Genomic DNA, 20,160 nt, shown 5'->3' with positions numbered 1-20,160 from the left:
AACATCATCATCACGAAGATGACTCTCACAGATGATGAACCTCATTATCAGATCACATGCATCACGTATATCACATGCTGCCCGAACCTTATCATCGTATCATCATGATCAACCCCCCTTGCTATCCCTTTCTTCGCGCACATATAAACCACCTGTAGTAGCAGAGATTCAATAATAGATCATCCAGCTATCAGCTTCTCTTCCTCCACCCGGCTGTGATCACCCATCCAACAAGAACTTAGTGCGGACGAAAGCCGAGACTATTCCTTGGGAGGAGACTGACATTTTCGATCATCTCCCGCCCTCATATTTGCCTACAGATCGTTGCATCACTCGGGAAGACCAGTCCTCCACAATCACGAGGTTGCCTCGCTTTCACGCATGATCATCCTCGGTGGATGCTGGAACTTCGCCTCGCTCGAAAAGAATCAGCCTGATTCCTCGGCATTAGACCGATTTGCAGCTCTGGCTTCGTTACGTGCGTAGCTTTCCACTGCTCGTCACACGACGTCGGCAAACAGACGCAGTGTTCGCTCCGGTGACAGTTAATGTAGATCTACGGCTAAGGTTTTTCCCCCAATTATCTATCGGCTGCCAATTCTCTCCATCCTATTTTTTTTTTGGCCCCCCTTCCCTTCTTGAAGCCACTTGGAACCATGCAGAGCCGACGATGATCTCCTGCCTCTCGGTTTCGACCACAAACGCCCAGTACTTTCCTACCTACGTCCGCCGTCACCACAGTCAACTTCGACCTACAGGTCATGCAAAGGAAGCCCTCGTGCATCGCGATGTCGCTAGTCCAATGTTACTCGGCCCTTACTCATGCTTTTGCGACCAGGAGGAATGCACAGGACCTCACCTTACGGAGAATCATAACGTGAACGGGGTACATCAGTGGTCAGGAAAGGATTCACTTGAGCCTGCGTTACAACCCATTCAGACTACAGCTTCGCGACACATGTCCTCTCACCCTTGCACTATCTCCGTGTTCCTCCGCCCCCACCATCCGCAAAAAGAAATACCGAAGGGAAAAAAAAAGAGCAAACGAACACCAATCAAGCCGAGTTCTTTCTCAAGAACTCGCGGGGTAATACCTTTTGCCTCTTCCAAAATGCCCAAGCTCAAACGCGAGATGGTAGGTACAGGAAACACGATTACAAGTATTACAAGCATAGCTCCGTAAAAAAAGGACGATGAAGAGACACATCTCTCGTCCATCATGAATAGGAATTTCGCAGCAAAAGAGAACGAGGAACAGCAGGGCGATATCCTCGCACGATTCACTGTCACCGTCGACACAAAGAACACATGCCTACCCTCGAGTCTCGATCATGATTATCATCAAGCCTCCCCGACCTCCAAGCCAGGCACACTCATACCATATCCATCCGTGCGGCCTTCGCGGTCCTTGTTCGAGATTTCGACGCGGAATGCGATGTCGAGCCCGTACCGGCCACCCAGGCCCGACGCATCGATGCCGCTCGCAGCCGGATGCACCGTACCACAGCCCTTTTCGCCGTCGTGCAGCGCGCGGCGCGGGTTCTGCTTCGGGTCCGGCGGCGCCGAGACGGGTTGGCCATCGGACATGACGGTGCTGGGCGCCGAGGCCGTGTAGGCGGACTGGGTCGAGCCGTTGGCGGTTCCGGGAGGGGCGGGAGGGGCGAGCGAGCCGTTGCCGTTTGTGGTGCCGTTGGCAGTGGCGGGCGGCTGGAGGGACGGGTTGCCGTTGGGCGTCCATGATTCCGTGATGATGGCGAAGTTGCGCGAGGGCATGGTGCAGTGGTTCTTGTCGCCCGACTTGTTGCCGACGCCCTTGTCGTCCTTGCCTTCGGTGTTGAAGCCGGGGTCCTTGTCAAAGAGCTCGAGCAGCGTCTCGTCCGTCTCATGATCAAGATGGTGGATCTTGTTACGGCGCGCGAGGAGGTTGGCGACCGGTTGCGGCGGGGGCTTATTAGTGATGGCGCTACTGACAATGTTGATCATGTAACGATGATCACGCTCGACAGGGATTTTCAAAGCAGGGTTGCTGTAGAAGCGGCCGAGGGCTGCCAAGTGGACGTCGCCACCGAGGATGGTAACGCGCACGCTGTACTGCTTTGCGATCTCTTGCAAGCGCAGGACCAGCTCCTTACGCTCGGCCTTGTGGTTGCGGGCGGTATAGTGGTCATCCAGGTCATCCAGCAAGTCGACCTGTCCGTCGAAGTGGTTGAAGAGGCTTCCCGCCAGACCAAAGCGTTTGTTCATGAAACGGATGGGGCCAATCACAGGGCTCTGGAAGATGTTTTCAAGCCACTGGAGTCGCGGGTACGCGATGGGGACACCAAGAAGGAGAACCAGGTGTTTAAGCTCCCGGTTGGACGAGAACTCCTTGGACAAGCGGTCGAATAAAAGATCGTAAGTTTCAGGATAATTGACCTGGTGGCGAGTACGCTCGGTGCGAGCGTCAATACCCAAGAAAGCAATGCGAGCGCCGAGCTGGCAATAGATGGATCGGCTGCGCTCTTCCACATACGGACCAGGTTTCGCTCCGATGATGTACGAGTCATCCTCTTCTGGCTCATCTGCGACGAAAGTATCCTTCATCTGCACAGGATCGGCTGGAGTTCCGTCCTGACCAGGCGCAACAGTGTCCGGAGCATCCGAAGTGAAAGTGCTCTTCGGACAAGCAACATGGTGTTGGAACAGAAGGTAGTACCTAGGCAGAACAAAGTTAGCCAAGATTCGTCATTCCAGACCGGAAAGGGAAAAGTTCCATGTCTTGCACACGTGTCTCGACGTTTTCAGGGAGCAAGCATTTGAAGGTTCTGAGACATTGCTGGGACAATGGAGGAGAGACAGTACGTACTTGTGGGCAACTCCACCAATGCCACGGAACACGGCACAGCGCATGAAGTGGTCAGTGTAGGAACCAAAGCCGTCAATGATATCGTGATCATCCCAGATGTTCAGCTGGGGGATCTGGCCATTGGCGTCGGCAAAGGGCCTCGTGGTGTACCAGCGGACGTAGTTTTTATAGTAGTACTCGTCGCACTCGGCGCGGAGCTGCTCGCTGAAGGGGAAATGCTGGCGCTTCTTGGGGTTGCCAATGTCGGTCCAGGCCTTGAGAGGGCCATCAACACGCACGCCGTCATTGTAGATCTGGTCGCCGCCGCCAATCATGACATGGAAGGGCTTGTCGGCGTGGATGCGGTTCACGTCGTTCCAGAGGGCAGGGCCAGACCAGGCGTCAACGTCGGTTCCCACACTGAAGCCATTGCACGAGTGGAAGAGAATGCGCATAGATTGGGTAATCGAAGGCACGGCAAACACGCGCTTGGTGGGGTCGCCGTCAATGGTGGCGCCTCCAACGGGCACCAGCTTGGGGATCTCGTACTCCCAGCGCGCCTCATATTCGCTGAGGGGCACGTCGATGAGGAAGCGCCAGAAGGCCTTGCCCGGGTCCTCGTACAATCTGAAGCCGTCGAAGGAGCGCGTGTCGGGGCGGGCGGGGCCCGTGGAGCGGTCGACGGCGCCGACCTCCCTCAGGAGCAGCTGGGGGCGAATCTGGCCGGGGGTGGTCACGATGAGGACGCTGCCATGCCAGACGGGCCGGCCCGAGGCGGCGCCGCTCATCTGCCTGTAGTTCAGCAGCGGACCGCAGTGAACCTCCAGGGCATCCGACGTGCTCACGACCTGCGGGCCGAGGCCGAGGCCTGGCTCGCCGCCCTGGGTGGTGTGCGGGACGGTGGCGTCCGTCTCTTGCGGGTGCACAGCATGCTGGCCCGGGGGATTGAGGCCGAGGTGGTCGGCGACGGCGTCGGCGGCGGGACCGGTGGCGGTGTTGTGGTCGGCGGACATGGTGTGGACTCGAGGAAATTAAGGACAATTAACGCGCAAAACAGCAAAGGGTATCCAGAACGGCGGGGGCGAGCGGTCGCGCCCGGGGGTATCTCAGCGAAAGGAGGGAGGGAGAGGGCGAAACGAGAGACTCGAGGCAAGGTGTCGCACGGGTTTGTAATGAGCGGATGGAGAGCGGTGTTTGGCGCGGCGGGAGAAGGGATGCGCCAAGACGGCGGCGATCGGCGGGGGGTCGTCATTGGCCCCCAGCAGCTCCGGGAGCCCAGCCGCCAACCCTGAGCTTCGCCAGCACCAGCCAGGCCCGCCATGAGCTTGTCGCGCGCTCGCTCTGCCTGTTGGCACCGCAGCAGAGTGAGCAGGGTGGCAGGCTGCGCGCTCCAGCTGCGCGGCTGCTCAGCTGCTCAGGGCCCCGGTCCCTTGCTCCTTGCTGCGGGCTGCGTGCTGCATGCTGCCGGCCCCTATGCAGCTTTGGGTCAGCCACACGCTGGGCTGTGCTCCGCCCATCTCAGGCCACTGCCCACTACCAATGGCACCAATGGCACCAATGGCGGCCTCCTGCATCCCCGCCGCACTCGTTCCGCCTGCTTTTCCGCGGCCACAAGTCACAAGTGCCAGGCCTGCTGGAAGCCTGCTGGAAGCCTGCCGGGCTTCCTTCCATCCACGTCATGGGCGGGGCGGCATCCAATTACGGGCTGCATGACGCTGCCGTGCGGGCCGACTAAGCGAAGCAGGATAGGGCTGACGGGGTGGAGGTGGAGGCCAGCCTGAGCCAGCCTGGAGCCAGCCTGAGCCAACCTGAGCCAGCCTCGGTGCCACCATGCCTCGTTGCGCCAAGAACGGAAAACGTGCGCCAAGACCACCTCTGCTGTCTCCCTCATTGGCCTGTTTTCTAGCCTGCTATCAGCCGCGTCCTCTGCCTGCCCGCTAAGCTTCTCTGATGAGCTGAAATTGGCCTTGGTTTGGCCGCCCGCTAACTTCTTTGCCCGCGTGATCCCCGAAAAGTACTCCAATAATGACGTTCGCTGCCTTCATCGCACTCCAGTGCCTACTTGTGAATTTCGGCGTGCTGGAACCAGAACGCCGGTGACCGTATTCATGACCAACAGCTAGTTACAGAAACATGGTTTGCTCTGGTTTCCCATCCACCGTTCGAACGGCCGAAGCACCACATACGTAATAGTGTCCGTGACACACCACGTACGCTGTCACTTTCAGCTGGAACGCGTCGCGTCATGACCGGGCCAATCCACTGAAAAGTCAATTTCCTCATAGAGGCGTTGCCATGGTAATAACAATTTCCCATACAAGGTAGTCAGCCAAATTCGAACTTTCTGACCTTCTCAACCCATCTCCCATCTCCCACCTCCCATTTCTCCACTCAACTCCGCAGCAGACGCAAACATCCGTTGTAGGAAATGAAAGAATCAAACTTCGAATCGAAGGAAAGGGCCCTGATGAGCGGCCGCCAGAACTTTGCTATCATACCCCTGTAAATCATCCAAACGCGCTCCATTCATCTATGTCGCCATTGGCTTCAGGTTTATTCTGCCTCTTGACATCAACCGCCCTTTCTTCCCCCCCGAAGACCGCCAAATTTCTGCCGTCACTCTGCCTTGACCATGCATAAGCACGGAGAAAAATCCCAATACGCTGTACAGGACATCATTGCATGCTCCCAGCGCCGGCTTCCCATGGCCCTGAAAACTGTCATTGTCCTGATAGTTCATACGTAGACCCGTTGTTCGGAGCAAGCAGGTCCGCTTAAACCTGCTCGGCGCCCCAACCGGCGTCGGCGTCGCGCATGTTCGCCGGGGGCTCGATGGACGGGATGTACTCGAGGACAATGTAGGCGATGCCGACGATGCCGATGATGGTGCCGGGGACGTACTGGAACCAGCGATCCGCGAGGATGACGGTGCCGACGAAGACGTAGACTGCGAAGGTCCCCATGTCGTCAGCCGCGTGTAACCATTTCCCCCCCCCCCGGAATTTGTGACAATTGAGCTGAGGAGAACAAGGCAGAAAACTTACAGACACCACGTCCCAGGAACGAGAACATGAAGGACGCATACTTGGCCACCGGGGGCGGGATTTGGAACTCGAGACCGGCTGTCGCGGCGCCGAAAAGGACGAGGTAGACGCCAACAATGACCTCCTTCCTGCAGACAGCATCGAATCATACGTCAGCAAACCGCATTCGCTTCCCGTCCGCGAAGCATCATGCGCCATGTGCGCAGCATCTCTCACCCGCTCTGCTTCCCGCCTCGTTTCCCGCGCACTGGCGCGCAGGCTTGTTCGAGCTCTCTGCTGCACAGGAACGGCGGGAAGGGAAGAAGGATCGATTGGGGAGGGTTGCGTCTTACAGGCCGATGGGGAAGAACTGCGCGATGCCGCCGAGGACCATGAAGACGCCAACGGCGAGGTTGACCATGCGGCTGTGTTCATCATCATCGATTAGCACGAATGTCTCGAGAAAGCGCGGGAGCGGGTCGCGGCTCAGGCTTGCGCAATGCGTCGCCCGCAGCTGCCTGGAGCTGTGTGTAGCTCTGTCTGCACGACGGATGAGAGGGAGGGAGCTTACAAAATGTCGGAGAAGTCCATGATGGGCGTATGATGTTTGCGGCTGGAATGCGGGAGATGGTGGGATCGATGGTCGGGTGTTGGTTGCGGCGCGCACACAGAGGTGGAGGTGTGTGTGGTGTGTGTGATGTCGTCGGCGCTGCTGCGCTGCGGCGGGCGAGGGAAAGGCCAAGGCAAGGCAAGCTCTGGCCTTTGGTCGCTCTCTCTCCAGAGTGGCTTCGCTGCGGAAAGCCAGGCGGGCCAAGGGGCCGTGCGTCATCGGCTTGCGACACGCCCCAGCCAGCCCTTTCCCCACGCCCTGTCAACTTGTTGCCTGCCGCGTGCGTGCGCTCACGGCACAACGGAGGCAACGACAATACACGGCACACGCTTGCTGCATCTCATCTCACGTCCGAAACCACGCCCCTGCATCCAGTGAAAATGGGATCTGCGAAGCAACGTATGCATCTTTCTCCCACGTCTCAAAGGGCCCCGAGAAGAGCCCCACCGGCGGCGGCTGTAGTGGTTGGCTTGCACCATTCCGTCTGAACTCCATTCCCTGCCCGGCCACCGTCGCCGAGCCACATGATCCCCGCTTCATGACTTACATCAAATCAATCCGGACCCCCTTCTCCCTTGCCTCTCCGTCAGAAAAACACTACTGTTCTGGCTTCCCAGATATGTACGCCTGCCTCAGCCTCTGGAAAACAAGACGAGAAAGCGAACGTGGTATAACTTGCAGAAACGAGAAACAGATCAAACGCCAAACTGATGCTAGGTCGTCTCTATGCCAGCATTACACTCGGAGTCGCAATAATAGAAACAAACACGATCGTGATCGTGCCAAGGCTGAAGAAAAGACAAAAACCATATTCAACTTCGGGAAGAGGGGGCCTCAGTTGGATCCCCTGAAACCACCACTCCATTCTGCACCGAACAGAAACACCATATGAACATACAGATCAAGGCCGTATAGAGAGAAAAACAGGAACAACAAAAAAAAATCAAGGGTCCGCCGACTTGGGGTTGTGCAGGTAGACATCAGGCACCTTGGGTACTTGCGGGCTCCTTTGAAGCGCCGCTCGCATCGCGTCTCGCGATTTTTCCTTGTCTCTTTCGCCGCCACCCGTCAAACGCCGCATGTGTGATCGGATGCCAGCACGTGTGTTTGCAAACGGGCCTCTTGCTTGGTGGTCGAACGAATGGTTTGGTCTGTAATCGCTGCTTGGCGCACGGCTGAGCGTGAGGTCGTCATCCGATAACGTCTCATCGTACTCATCAATCACCGGCCCGGGCCCAGGTCCGGGAGGCGTGCGTTGTTGGTTGAGAGCTGGAGATGTCACTGAGCGCGAGTGCATGCCTGGCCGAGGCACTGGTAGGCTGGGAACCTGCCCTGAGCCTCCACCCGGCGACGTGAAGGCGGTAGGCGTCATGACGCCCGGGTCGCGGGTTGGTGTGGCCTTCATGTCGGCAAAGCCTGTCTGGAACGAGCTAACGCTTGCGTTGCGAGTGAGAGATTTATGCAGGAGTGGTGCCGTCTGCTGATCGTAAAGATGCTCTCGAATCTGGAGGCCACCGTTCTGGAAGCGGCTCATGCCCGGACTCGACGGCATGTGACCCGCGTCATTGAAATCGTCCTCCTCGTCGAAGAAATCATCCAGACTGTCCAAGGTCATGACCAGGTCGCCAATATGACCATCACCACGCGTGGCATCTGAAGTCATCGTGGCCGTCCTGTCATCGGTAGGGAAATAAGAGCCGGAGAACGACGGCGGATATTCTTCTGCCCTGAACTCGATTTTGGGAGTCGACACTTCGGTTGTCGCAGCCTCGGTCGCTACTGTGGAGTAGAAGACGGCATGCACATTGTGTCTGGTCAGGACCGAGTGTACGGCCGGCATGGGAATAGACCATCCAGTCTCTTCGGGGATTCCGTACAGGCTCTGGGTACGCTCGTATTCCTTACGGAACGCTTTGCTTGAGTGAGAGCCAGCCATGCTCATCCGAAGATGGTGTCGATCCAAGGGCGTTGACGCGCCAGTCAAGGGGATTGTGAGCACATTGTCCAAGACCTGAAGGGCTTGCAGGCAGAACTCAGTCTGCAGCAACCTGAGCAACGGCGATATGAGATCTGAACCCTTCGAAGTCACCTCTGGCTTCTTCATATCAACGTCTGGAATGATGAAACACAGCAACTGCATGGTTCTGATCTTGACCCACGCATTTTTGTTGAGCAACAGGCCCATCAGGAACACCAGTGTCTTGAAATCGTGATCGGGGAAGAAAGCCTCTCGGATGGCGGGCACCATTTGAGTGAGGAAGTCCTTGTCTGTTCGATATCTCATGACTGCAAGAGACTGCAGCGCCTCGGCAACATCACTGTAACCCTTGCAGTCTGCAATATTGGCAATGTTGTCTGCCGATGCCAGCACCAACGAGTCCCGACCCTCCTTCTCGAAGAGCCGGAGATATCGCGGAAGGTTGGCGAGTATGGTGAAGAGGAGGACATCGTCAGGGCCAATCAAGTCGCTTGGAGGAAGAGCAGCAAGCTTCTCGAGAATCTTCAGCGTTCGGTCGTAGCAAGTGCTCGATCTGATTCCCTTGTACACGAGCTCCGCGAGGCCCTCAAATGTGCCATCCCACTGAGAGGGATAGTTTTCTCGGAGGAGCTTCAACACTGCAGGGTCTCCAAGGTCCAACTTATCGAGAAGTTTGTCCAGTATAGCCAGGCTCTCCAGGAACTCGGCTTCATGAACCGTCTGTAAGCACGCACAGGCAGTCCAGAAGAGCTGCGGGTATTGGATAAGATCGCTGTTGGTCAGCGCCTCAATCACCGTCTTCAAAGTCGTAAGGATCTCCATGGAGAAGGTGATGATTTCATCGTCCTCGTCCGAAATCGTGTTTGAAAGTCGCGCCAACATATCTCCAAGCATGTTCTGGTCAAGCGAGCTCAAGATGCAACGGAAGAGCTGGAACGAGCGGCAGGCAAGATGTCGTACAGGACAGTTGGTGGCCCAGCTGAGAGTCGTCTTGCCCCATTCTTCGCGGATTCCTGGATAGGTAATCGAGAAGATCTTCACCACCTCCGTTGCAACGTTGTGCATCGCCTCGGGGACTCGAGAGTCAGACTCATCTTCGACCTTTCCATTGGCATCATCGTATGACCAGACAACCCTGGGGTTGTGCTGCCTGATCGATTCGATGAAATCTTCAATGTATTCTTTGTCCGGAGTGGTGTTCCCAACGTCGATCTTGGAGATGACGAGCTCATGAATGAGGTGCACGAGCATTTCTCGCGCCTGATCCTGCACGACGGGTGTGTAATGATCCCACAAGACCAACACAGCCTGGAGCAACAAAGGCACACTTTCTTTGTTTAGGGCAAGAGGCGACACCATCAGGTCCACCAAAAGAATGAGACATAGCTGACCCATGGAGAATCCAGACTGAAGATGTCAGTACACAATCGTCTTGGCTGTCAGCTCGAAACTTACCTGCTTACTGCCGGCGGCCAAAATGGTCGTAAGGTCTGCCACATAAGGGAAAAGGGCGCAATCTGATGGAACTTGGATAGGTTCACGTTTCTCTGGGGCCATGGATCTTGGCGTGATCTTCAAAAGGAGAAACTCCACGACTTTCGACCCAGCCAAAGTATTGGACAGATAAACGACTATTTGCTTGGCATAGTCCACGAAGTTCTGCTCTCTCTTGTCTGAGCACAGAGAGATGATAAAGTCGAGAACTAATTGGACGTTTCCGGCGTGCGGACCGTTGGCCAATGCCTGCCACAAGGCTTGGATTTCGTTGTGAAGTATGGTTCCATTCTTGATAGTGATTTCCAGGAGGTTCACAAGAAGCATCCACGAATTCGCGGTTGGGCCACCATTGGGGTCGACTTGAAGCTCGATGATCTGGACCCAAGGCAGCATTGCCGCCACCAAATTCCGTTGCTGGTCCGGCTTCAGTTGATTGAAGTAGTAAGAAAACTCGGAGAAGACGAAAAAGGCAAGCTCCGAATGTTGTTTGGCAAGCCTCCGAGACATCTCGAACTGCGCAGCTTTGTAAACGGCGATGGTTTTGTCTGAGATACTGATGTCCAGGTCTTGGAGTTTTGAGTTTTTGTGCTGCCGCTCCTCTAGAATTCGCAGGATACGGGCGGACTTCATCCGAATTTGGTTACTTTCATTGCCCAAAGCATAGAGCCCCGCTGCGAGGACTTTGAAAAACGGCAGTACGTAGTCTTCCCGCTCAGTCATGACCTGGGTGACGACTTCGAAGTAACTCTCAAGGGCCTTTGAACTCTTGCACAGGTAGCACATCTCGATTGAACGCTCAAGAAGATACGGATGATCTTTGTTGTGCAGGATCAAGTTCCGGAGAGCTCGACGACCAATGCTGTGAGACTTGTCGCTGAGGGTGTCAAAGATGGAGTCAATCCATGTGATGAGCCGTCTCACATCGAATTGGAGGTTGACGCCGCTTTCCGTTTGAATTCTTATCGGGCCTGCACACAGAGTTGCCATGGCGCTCAGGGCTGCGGTGCGTAATTCCTTCTTTTCGATCTCCATCGAAGCCGTGGCGTATGTCTTGTTGCCCGGATCCGATTCACGCTCGAGCAGGGAGCGACGCATGGAATCTTCCCTTTGTCGAATCTGGTTCTGATTAGGCGAATAACCACACCAGTCTTCCATTAGGGCAAAAGCGGCCTTTCGAGCTTGGAACGGCATCCAACGGATGGGATCTTTCGTTCTGTTGATGCCCTCAAACAACGCCTCCATGACGCCACAGTAATGTGTTCTCAGCTTGCTGTAGCTCCACTCATTCTGGACTTCTTGGTCGTTGAGGAACAAACGGAGGTCCTTCGTGAAGGTGACCAGATTGTTAAGTATCCAGTCATCTCCATAGATCTCCGGGTCCTCCAGGAAATGAGAGGTCAGCTTATAAACGTTGGTGATCTCGGTCCGGAGGAAATCCACCGTACGATCCCGACGGGGAGCAGACACTGTTCGCTGATGCATTGTTGTTTGCATCATCTGTGTTGCAAGGCGTGACTTTGCATCATCGTTGCATTTCCCGACCAGTGGTTGCAGAGATTCCAAAAGAGTCCTGTAGATGTTTTGGTTGATAGAGCCTAGTCCGATGACAGCTGCTTCTCGGACTGCAGCGTTTGGAGCCTGGAGAAGTGCTGCAACGCGCTCGAAGAGTACATCCGCCGAATAGACTCTATTGGCTGAGGAGGCCTTTTGAGAAGACTTAGATCCCTTTCTCGAATGTGATGTGGTTTGTTGAGATGTGGCTTGCTGGGCTCTGGCGGTGGTCAGCGTGGTGCAGGCGAAGATGAGATAAAGTTTCCACTGTTCTATGGTCATCTCCGGGGAAGTGACCATCCGTGACTTGTTGGCGGCCATTTCATATGAGGGATATGGCGACGGCCGTGGTGCCTGCGCAAGCATTTCAATGTTGTGCTGCATCTGAAACAACCGCCCGCAGACATTGTTTCTGGTGTGGGCAATCGCGAAGGGGCAAATTTCGAAGGCGATCTTGATGAGATTCGGAAACATCTTGAACCAAAGTGTCGAGTCGTAGGGTGCATCGCTGCTGCAAAGCTCCACCAAGGTGCTGTGCAGATTGCTCTTCCGCATTCCTCTCTGCAGCCGGCTTCTCTCCGCGACCGACAGTTTTTCGTCGTTGACGTCCATGACGACCTGAGGGCTCCCTTCTAGGATGCGTATAACCCGGCTACTTTCCCTTCCCAACGCTGTATCAAACTCTGTCACAAGTCGAAGCACGGTGACCGCGAAAGTCCGGACCCTTCGAGATGGCGAGCAGAGGAAGAATAGGCCGTGGGATTCGATCTCGTCCACGTACGCATCGACTCCCATGAAACCAAGTGAAGCAGCCTTATCGCCGTCCGGATCACTCGACGCTTTTTGACTTCTATGCTTGATCTCGTTGATCCATATTTGAAGCAGCTCTACATAGAGCCTCAGGGTGCTCTCAATGTGCCCAGCGCCGAGCATTCCTCCATCGGACATGGTGGCGTAACGGTCCTCGAAGTTGAAAATAAACCTCGCGAACCCAATGGTTACCTGTTGTGCATGGGATTGTCGTGCGATAGATTTCAAGGACTGTGCCGACGAGGCCGCTATGCTACTTTGAACATGCGCAGTGCCCGTACAAAGAAGATTGATTAGATGATTGAAGTGGATGTGCGGGGAGAGACATCTGGGAAGAGCTTGAACCGCAACGTGGAGAAGGTCATAGAAGCCCTGTCGGGCATCCGTTGGGGCAAGGTGATCGTCTCTTCTCCCAAAACTGAACGCTTCGGCCATCGGCGTCTTCGGAGTCGGCGTAGAGAACTTCTCATCGAGGACCGCTTGGCCTCCAAAAGCATTGTCGCAGATAATGGTAATCTCGCCAAGGATCTTGCAAAACTTGTTGTAATACTCTTTTGCAATCTCCGGAAAATCTGCAACAACCACGGGTCTAGACAGTCGTTCCTCTTTGACCGTTACCGCCTTCGTTCGGATACCTGCTGGGGGCCGAGGGCTGACAGGCTGCAGAGGCGCGTCGAGAGGAAACAATAGGTCGTCATTTGCAAAGGATATGGGGAATGGAGGCTGTTCCCCCTTTTCCAAGTCGGCCATGACGGCAAGGAATGCCCTTATTCCTATAACCATCCTCTCTGGCTCCAGATTTTCGACTCTTAGATCCTTGCCGCTTCCGAACTGATCAGAGTTCATTAAGGGGAAAATTATGTTCTTGAAACAAAGATCCTGGTATTTGAAGCCAATAATCCGAATGAGCTGGATGAGGGGCTCTGCAATGGTGGACTCGGTGGACAGGTACGACCTCCTTCCAGGTTGGAACACTAATCGGATGATTTCCTCCAACTTCCTGACTGTGGTTCCGTGGGAATCGGAGACCCTATACAGGTAAACCCAGGCGAGTCGGCATATGTTCCGGAGAGCATGTGGCCTGGTTGTACGTTCCTTAAGCTTGGGTCCTAGCGGCGTGATAAGGCTCATCCAATGGGATGCAAAGGCATCATGAGGCGATACACATGTCAAAACCGTCATGAGGGGGAAGGCGACCTGCCAATGTTTTGGTTTGCTCAGCATTTGTAAGATTCTTGGCTTGATGGTGTCAAGGAAGCGCTTCCACTTCGTGATGTTGACTTCAGACGTGGCATTCGCTGCGATTGGCAACAGTAACTCCTCGAAAAGGTTGCAGTAAGCGTACTTGACGGGCTGCCCGTGGACATCGGCAAAGAGCTCGGCGAGGTTCTGCATCAGGTCGCAGGAGCGACTCCAAGCATCTTCCGGGCTGTACTTGAGCCCCAAGGACTTCATTCCCCGCACAATGAGCACGGCCTTCCCCTCGATGGGCCTGTTGTGGACCCCTTTGATGCTGAGGTGCTTCTGCATTTCCTTCAGGTCAGCGATGAATCGTCCCGCCACGCTGTCAAAATTCATGTCGCTCATGACTCCGAGAAGTCGTCCAAAGATTGACCAGTTAGCGTTCCGGAGAGGCGACTCGTCCAGAGACTCAGGATCAGCCTGCTTGAGCTGGGAGTAAATGATATCCTCAAGTCGTTCCGCCATCTCCTCCGTCACATGCGCCAAGCTGCTCTGGCCGATGATCTCCATCAAGACTCGGCAGAGAAGGTATATGGAGACCGTGGACTTGCGCTCGGCCTCCACAACCTCCCGTTGTAGAGCTAGCGTAGCATGCGTAGGGGCGTGTAAGCTCGTGTATGCCTGGGGTTCTCCTGGTCGTCGTTGGGTGAGATCGCCGGGTGGCATCACTGCTCCCCTCATCTGCCCAACAGGTCAGACCTTGTAATTATCTAGTCGCTAGATGACCCTACCTGATCGAATTCCTTCTTCTTGTCGCTGGCCTTCTCGCTCTTCGCTTTGCGCCAGAACATCAAGGTATCTATCAAAGGCTTCGGCTTTTCGCGCGCGATATGTCCAAGTGCGGAAATCAACTGGTCGAAGGCTGGGTCAACACCGGGGCCGCATATGGCCTCCACTCGCGGTTCCGCACCCTGAACATCAGTGACGCATTGGTTAATTTTCTGGTCTGCCTGCCCAACAAACTACTCGAAGTTAGCAAAGTCCAGCGGCACGCAGGCTCTGCACGTACCGCGTTGAACAGGTGGTGCAGGGCAAGCTCGCCCACAGTGCGGCCATGATGGTGCCGTGACTGCGATCGCACATGCGATTGCTTGATCCTGAGACTGTCGGTGCGTTCGACGCGCCTGGGTTCCCCGCGGTACTGTTGTTCATTGTAGGCACCGCTCACCGATGGCGGGCCGGTGCCGTATCTTGCGCCACTGTTCGAGCCCGACGGAGAGATGGTCGCGGGGAGTTCTGCAAGCTCGTCCTGCTGCATCATGAAGGGGCCATCGGGGCCATTCGCGCCTACGCCACTGGCGGCGGATATGACCTGCGGACTCAGAGGACTGGTGCCTGGCGAGTTAACGAAACTCGTATTCCGCGAGTGTGGTTTTCCATGGACGATGGAAGTGTTGCGATGGTGACCGTACGACTGCGATGGCTTCCTCTCCAGCTTCCTTTCCACACCCGCGTCCGGGCTAGGGCGCTCTCGGGAGATGGCCACGACGGGCGTTTGCGAGCGTGAGGACGGGCCGCGCTGACTGCTCACAGTAGGCGCGCGGCCGCGTGTCACCGACGAGTCGCGAGAGGGAGCGGAGGGGACAGAGGACGATGCGGGAAAGTCGGAATGGTGGTGCGACGGGTTGCCCACATGCTGTCGTGCCTGGGACAGAGGGGGGAGAGCTGCAACGACAACGGCTTGATCAGCAGGCTGCGCGAAGAAACACCAGAAACAACAGCGGCAGAGCGCAGGACGAGGCGTGTATGTGGCGGACGAGGACGGCCGTGGGGCGCGGCATGCACGCGTCTCGATGTGGAAGCACTTTCGTGTGCGGAAATGCCGGGGCGGCTGGAAACACGGAGGGGCCCATTACTCACCCATCCCGCCTGGAGGTGCAGAGACGGCGCTCTACGCGGTGGCCATGGGCGGCTGGCGGATAGGGCGTGCGAGCGGCGTGGGCAGCAGCAATAATTTTATGCCGCGAGAGTGAACAACGCCCATGCGCGCAGGGAGAGGAGCTCGAGCGACGGGAGGAGCCAGTGCCTGACGGCTCGGCCCAATGGGTTGACGCAGTGGAGGGTCCGCCGGCGATGATCGACGGGTGTTGCGGCGAGTCACGGCGGAGCGACGGGTCCAAGGGCGCGCGACCGAGCTGTGCTTGCGTGCTCCTGTGCCTGTCTGTCCTGTTCCTGCGCGTCTGGAGAGCTGCCGCGTCGCCGTCTCCTGAGTGCTTCCTTCACGCGAGCGGGTGGCGCGCCAGCCCTGGTCTTCACAAACGAAACCGTTGCCTGCACGTCAAGGCTCTTGCCAGGGCTGCTGCAGGCCGTGGGCCATGGCCGTTGGCCGCCGACGCAGCAGTCTGCTGAGTGTGCAGCCGCCCCTGCCCCAAGCAATGGAATGCCTGCGCAGCCTGCCGCGCACTAATGACGGCGCGCCTGTGCCTTGCGAGTGCAGCCAGCGGGCCGCGTTCGACGGGGGCCTTGGGTGTGTGCTGATGTCTCGGTGCACGTCTCTCGGCGCCCACCTCAGCCGGGAGCCTGGGGCTGACGGGCGTGTGGGCGGATGATGCGAGCGTCGCCGGGACACCCTTTATTCTTCTGGTTGCCCACCCCCGCAGCCACGCCGGCACGTCTTTGTCGTAGTCAGCAGCGGGCCATCCCCCGCTGTGAGCCCACGGCCGCCGGTGGTGAGTGCTGACTGCGCCGGGCCCGCCGACCGCGTGCCCGAGGCTCCGGAGCAGCCCAGGATAGTCAGGATTACCAAGAATAGACCATCGTACCGTGGGCTTCCGGATTCGCCAGCCCGACGCAGCAGCAGCAAGCTGCACGAAGCACGAAGCACTGATGCAGCGGGTGATGCTGGCCGGCCGAGCTCTCGCCTGGCCGAACGCCGCCGTAAGCCGCCGCCGCGGGTATCTGGGAGCGCGGGCGCCGTGTCCGGAGCGCTGCTCTTCCGCGTTGTAGGCCGACCGCCCCCGGCCAAGCCTCCCCGCCGTGCCCTAATTGGCCTTAAAAGCACAGTTAAAGGAGGGCATCCACGGCTCAGTCCAGCCTGGCTTTCCGAGACCGCGTTCCGCTGACTACGAGACCCGAGGCGACAGACAGCGACTACGGACTACTTGTCACTGTCATCGATCATCAGCCCGTCATAAAACGTGCACTCCGCCCCCAAGCAGTCCTTTTGCAGACAACTGTTCTGCCTCAGCACGGCCGCACGACCGCGCTGCGATCACCGGACCCTTCGGGTTGCCCCAGACAAGCCGAACTCGCTCTCCCACTTCGGACTATTCGGCCTGCCGTGCCGCAGAATCACCGCTCCTCTGACCACGTAGCCAACACAGGGCAGACTCGGTGACGGCCTCTAGCCCCGGCACCAGACAACGCGCGCGCCGGGTGAGTTTTAGCGTTGCCTATATCTCTGCCGCGTCCAGCATCGGCTGACTCTCGTTCAAGCAGACATCATGGCGCAACTCGACACGCTCGACATCGTGGTGCTCGCCGTCATCCTGGTGGGCACCGTCGCATACTTTACCAAGGGCACCTACTGGGCCAAACCCACCGATCCATATGCAAACTCGCTCGCCCACGCCAATGGCGGCAAGGCCGGCAAGTCGAGGAACGTCATCGAGAAGATGGACGAGACGGGCAAGAACTGCGTGGTCTTCTACGGATCTCAGACCGGTACCGCTGAGGACTATGCCTCGCGTCTGGCCAAGGAGGGCGCCTCTCGTTTCGGCCTGAAGACGATGGTTGCTGACCTGGAGGATTACGACTACGAAAACCTGGACGTCTTCCCCGATGACAAGGTTGCCATATTCGTGCTGGCGACCTACGGCGAGGGCGAGCCCACAGACAACGCGGTCGAATTCTACGAGTTCATCACCAGCGAGGACTCCACCTTCAGCGAGAATGCTGCCGCGGCTGACGGGCCCCTGAAAAATCTCAAGTACGTCGCTTTCGGTCTGGGTAACAACACCTACGAGCATTACAACTCTATGGTTCGCAATGTCGATAAGGCCCTCCAGAAGCTGGGCGCCACTCGCATTGGCGCTGCCGGCGAGGGTGACGATGGCGCGGGTACCATGGAAGAGGACTTCCTCGCCTGGAAGGATCCCATGTGGGCTGCTCTCACCGAGGCCATGCAGCTCGAGGAACGCGAGGCTGTTTACGAACCTGTCTTTGACGTTGAAGAGAAGGATGATATGAACGTTGAGGACAACACTGTTTATCTCGGCGAGCCCAACAAGAACCATCTGGAAGGCCACTCCAAGGGACCGTACAACGCCCACAACCCATACATTGCGCCAATTGCCGAGTCTCGAGAACTTTTCACCACCGACGATCGCAACTGCCTGCACCTCGAGGTCGACATCAGCGGCTCCAATCTGTCCTACACTACTGGCGATCATATTGCGGTCTGGCCCACCAACGCGGGCAAAGAGGTCGACAGATTCCTCCGGATCCTTGGTTTGGCGGAGAAGCGCGATGCGGTGATTGGCGTCAAGGGTACCGATCCTACCGCCAAAGTCCCTTTCCCGTCGCCAACCACTTACGACGCTGTTGTGCGCTATCACATGGAAATCTGTGCCCCCGTCTCCCGTCAGTTCGTTTCTTCTCTGGCTCAATTCGCTCCCAACGACACCATCAAGGCCGAAATGGCTAAGATGGGCGGCGACAAGGATTACTTCCAGGAGAAGGTTTCTTCTCTGAACCTGAATATTGCGCAGTTGCTGGAGCTCCAGTCGAATGGCGAACAGTGGCCAAAGGTTCCTTTTTCGATCATGATCGAAGGTCTGCACAAGATCCAACCGCGTTATTACTCGATTTCCTCGTCTTCGCTCGTCCAAAAGGACAAGATCTCCATTACGGCTGTCGTCGAGTCTATCGAGAAGCCGGGAGCGCCGCATGTCGTCAAGGGTGTTACCACGAACTATCTTCTGGCGCTGAAGCAGAAGCAGCATGGTGTCGCGGAACCTGACCCTCATGGTCTGAACTACGCTCTTACCGGTCCTCGTAACAAGTATGATGGCATTCATGTTCCCGTGCACGTCCGTCACTCGAATTTCAAGCTCCCCACGGATCCTTCCAAGCCCGTCATCATGGTCGGTCCCGGTACCGGCGTCGCGCCTTTCAGAGGCTTCATCCAGGAACGTGCGGCGCAGGCTCGCGCTGGCGAAAACGTCGGCAAGACTATCCTCTTCTTCGGCTGCCGCAAGAGTACCGAGGATTACCTTTACAAGGAGGAGTGGGAGGTCAGTAGAAACGGTCCAAACCCACGTTGCGTGCCTGCTAACGAATTGCACAGCAATACCAGAAGGATCTCGGCGATAAATTCGAGATGCACACCGCTTTCTCTCGCGAGGGGCCGAACAAGGTCTACGTGCAGCACAAGATCCAGGAGAATGCCGAGACTGTCGACCAACTTCTGCAACAGAAGGCCTACTTTTACGTTTGCGGTGATGCTGCGAACATGGCGCGCGCTGTCAACGATCTACTTGGCCAGATCGTCTCCAAGCAGCGTGGGCTGCCAGAGTCCAAGGGTGAGGAGATTGTGAAGTCAATGCGCGCATCGAACCAGTACCAGGAGGATGTTTGGTCGTAGGCGGCATTGAAGAGATTGCTTTTAGACCAAATTCTATGTTCAAGACATCGCCTAGACAGTTCTACGGCTGTGTTGTGTCGGCAGGGGTTGTTCGGGGTTGATGTATTTTCGCTACAAGCTTCTTTGGATGCATAGTTTCGATCTGGCAATTTTGGCGTCTGAACGGAATAGAGTAATGCACAGAGTAAATATTCGAAGCAAGCCATGGATTGCAACGAGTGTGCTAGGCGGGCCAAGAGCGGCTAGCGGCATCGGAGCGAGTGCGGCGGCGGACCCTGGAGTCTTCAAGATCACAGGCGGACCACAGCAGCGTCTCCCATCACCACAGGGTGCACCAGATCCCATTGAGGAATGCCTCCGCAGCGAATCCCTCTTTCAGCCACAGCTGCCTTGTGCTCACCAGAGCGCATTCCTGCATCCGGGGTCACGTCACGGGGGCCAAGGGCCCGGCACGCACAATCCAGGCGGCGGCACAGCGACTGCCGGCGCCAGCAACGTCATGCAAACGCGAGCCCGGCGCCGGGGGCAGTCTTGCCCGCAGAAAAAGAAAAGACGCAGGGAAACGGCGGTCAGGAGCAGCAGCCTTGCGCGCTGCGGCGTCGTCGGCGGTGCTGGAGGGGGGAGTTGGACGGGTGGCTCCCGGCATGCTGAACAGGGCGTCCGGACGACTCTGCCTGCTTCCGAACGCGCAGCTGTGAAACCTGGGGCGCCCACGGAGCAAAATACCTGCATTCAAGCGAGAGGTTAAGCCCCCTTTGCGTGCGAGTGCTTACGCCTTGATGCGCGATCGGTCCCAGCAGCCAGGATGCAGGCCGACGCCCCCACGACCTCAGATGATCAAGAAACAACTCTGATTGCTAGCCCAGCGCCCGCCCGCGCTCCCGTCGATCCCACCCGAGCGTCCGCGCGCCGAGGTCGCCTGTTACGTTGTCTGTTGTAGCACCAGCCAAGATTGCTGATATGGGTGCGCGTTAAGGGCCGCGCTGCAGCGGGACGATGTGACAGGTCCCATCTCACTCGGCGTCAGGAGAACGGCGGGCG

At 57.0% G+C, this 20,160-nt stretch overlaps 4 protein-coding genes across 4 annotated transcripts; 1 reads left to right on the top strand and 3 right to left on the bottom strand.

Moving 5' to 3' along the window:
* Positions 1–1,341: 1,341 nt before the first annotated feature.
* Positions 1,342–3,837, bottom strand: BKCO1_1000211 (transcription factor btf3; the record flags this gene model as incomplete). The annotated part of the gene is made up of 2 exons (XM_020269584.1): positions 1,342–2,695; positions 2,846–3,837. The coding sequence occupies 2 exons, from the start codon at positions 3,835–3,837 to the stop codon at positions 1,342–1,344; spliced, it is 2,346 nt and encodes a 781-aa protein (XP_020135327.1).
* A 1,761-nt stretch (positions 3,838–5,598) lies between these two features.
* On the bottom strand, positions 5,599–6,438 carry BKCO1_1000210 (copi associated protein; the record flags this gene model as incomplete). Its single annotated transcript, XM_020269583.1, has 4 exons — positions 5,599–5,771; positions 5,869–5,996; positions 6,201–6,365; positions 6,419–6,438. The coding sequence occupies 4 exons, from the start codon at positions 6,436–6,438 to the stop codon at positions 5,599–5,601; spliced, it is 486 nt and encodes a 161-aa protein (XP_020135328.1).
* Positions 6,439–7,400: 962 nt separating this feature from the next.
* Positions 7,401–15,316, bottom strand: BKCO1_1000209 (cell morphogenesis protein; the record flags this gene model as incomplete). Its single annotated transcript, XM_020269581.1, has 5 exons — positions 7,401–9,842; positions 9,891–14,216; positions 14,267–14,497; positions 14,545–15,228; positions 15,293–15,316. The coding sequence occupies 5 exons, from the start codon at positions 15,314–15,316 to the stop codon at positions 7,401–7,403; spliced, it is 7,707 nt and encodes a 2,568-aa protein (XP_020135511.1).
* A 1,662-nt stretch (positions 15,317–16,978) lies between these two features.
* Positions 16,979–19,119, top strand: BKCO1_1000208 (nadph-cytochrome p450 reductase; the record flags this gene model as incomplete). The annotated part of the gene is made up of 2 exons (XM_020269580.1): positions 16,979–18,769; positions 18,823–19,119. The coding sequence occupies 2 exons, from the start codon at positions 16,979–16,981 to the stop codon at positions 19,117–19,119; spliced, it is 2,088 nt and encodes a 695-aa protein (XP_020135510.1).
* Positions 19,120–20,160: the final 1,041 nt, after the last annotated feature.

The sequence above is a fragment of the Diplodia corticola genome, assembly GCF_001883845.1.
Source record: "Diplodia corticola strain CBS 112549 chromosome Unknown scaffold1, whole genome shotgun sequence".
Lineage (NCBI taxonomy): Eukaryota > Fungi > Ascomycota > Dothideomycetes > Botryosphaeriales > Botryosphaeriaceae > Diplodia > Diplodia corticola.
Note: the sequence above shows the minus strand (reverse complement) of the source record. Positions and strands in the feature narration are given on the sequence as shown.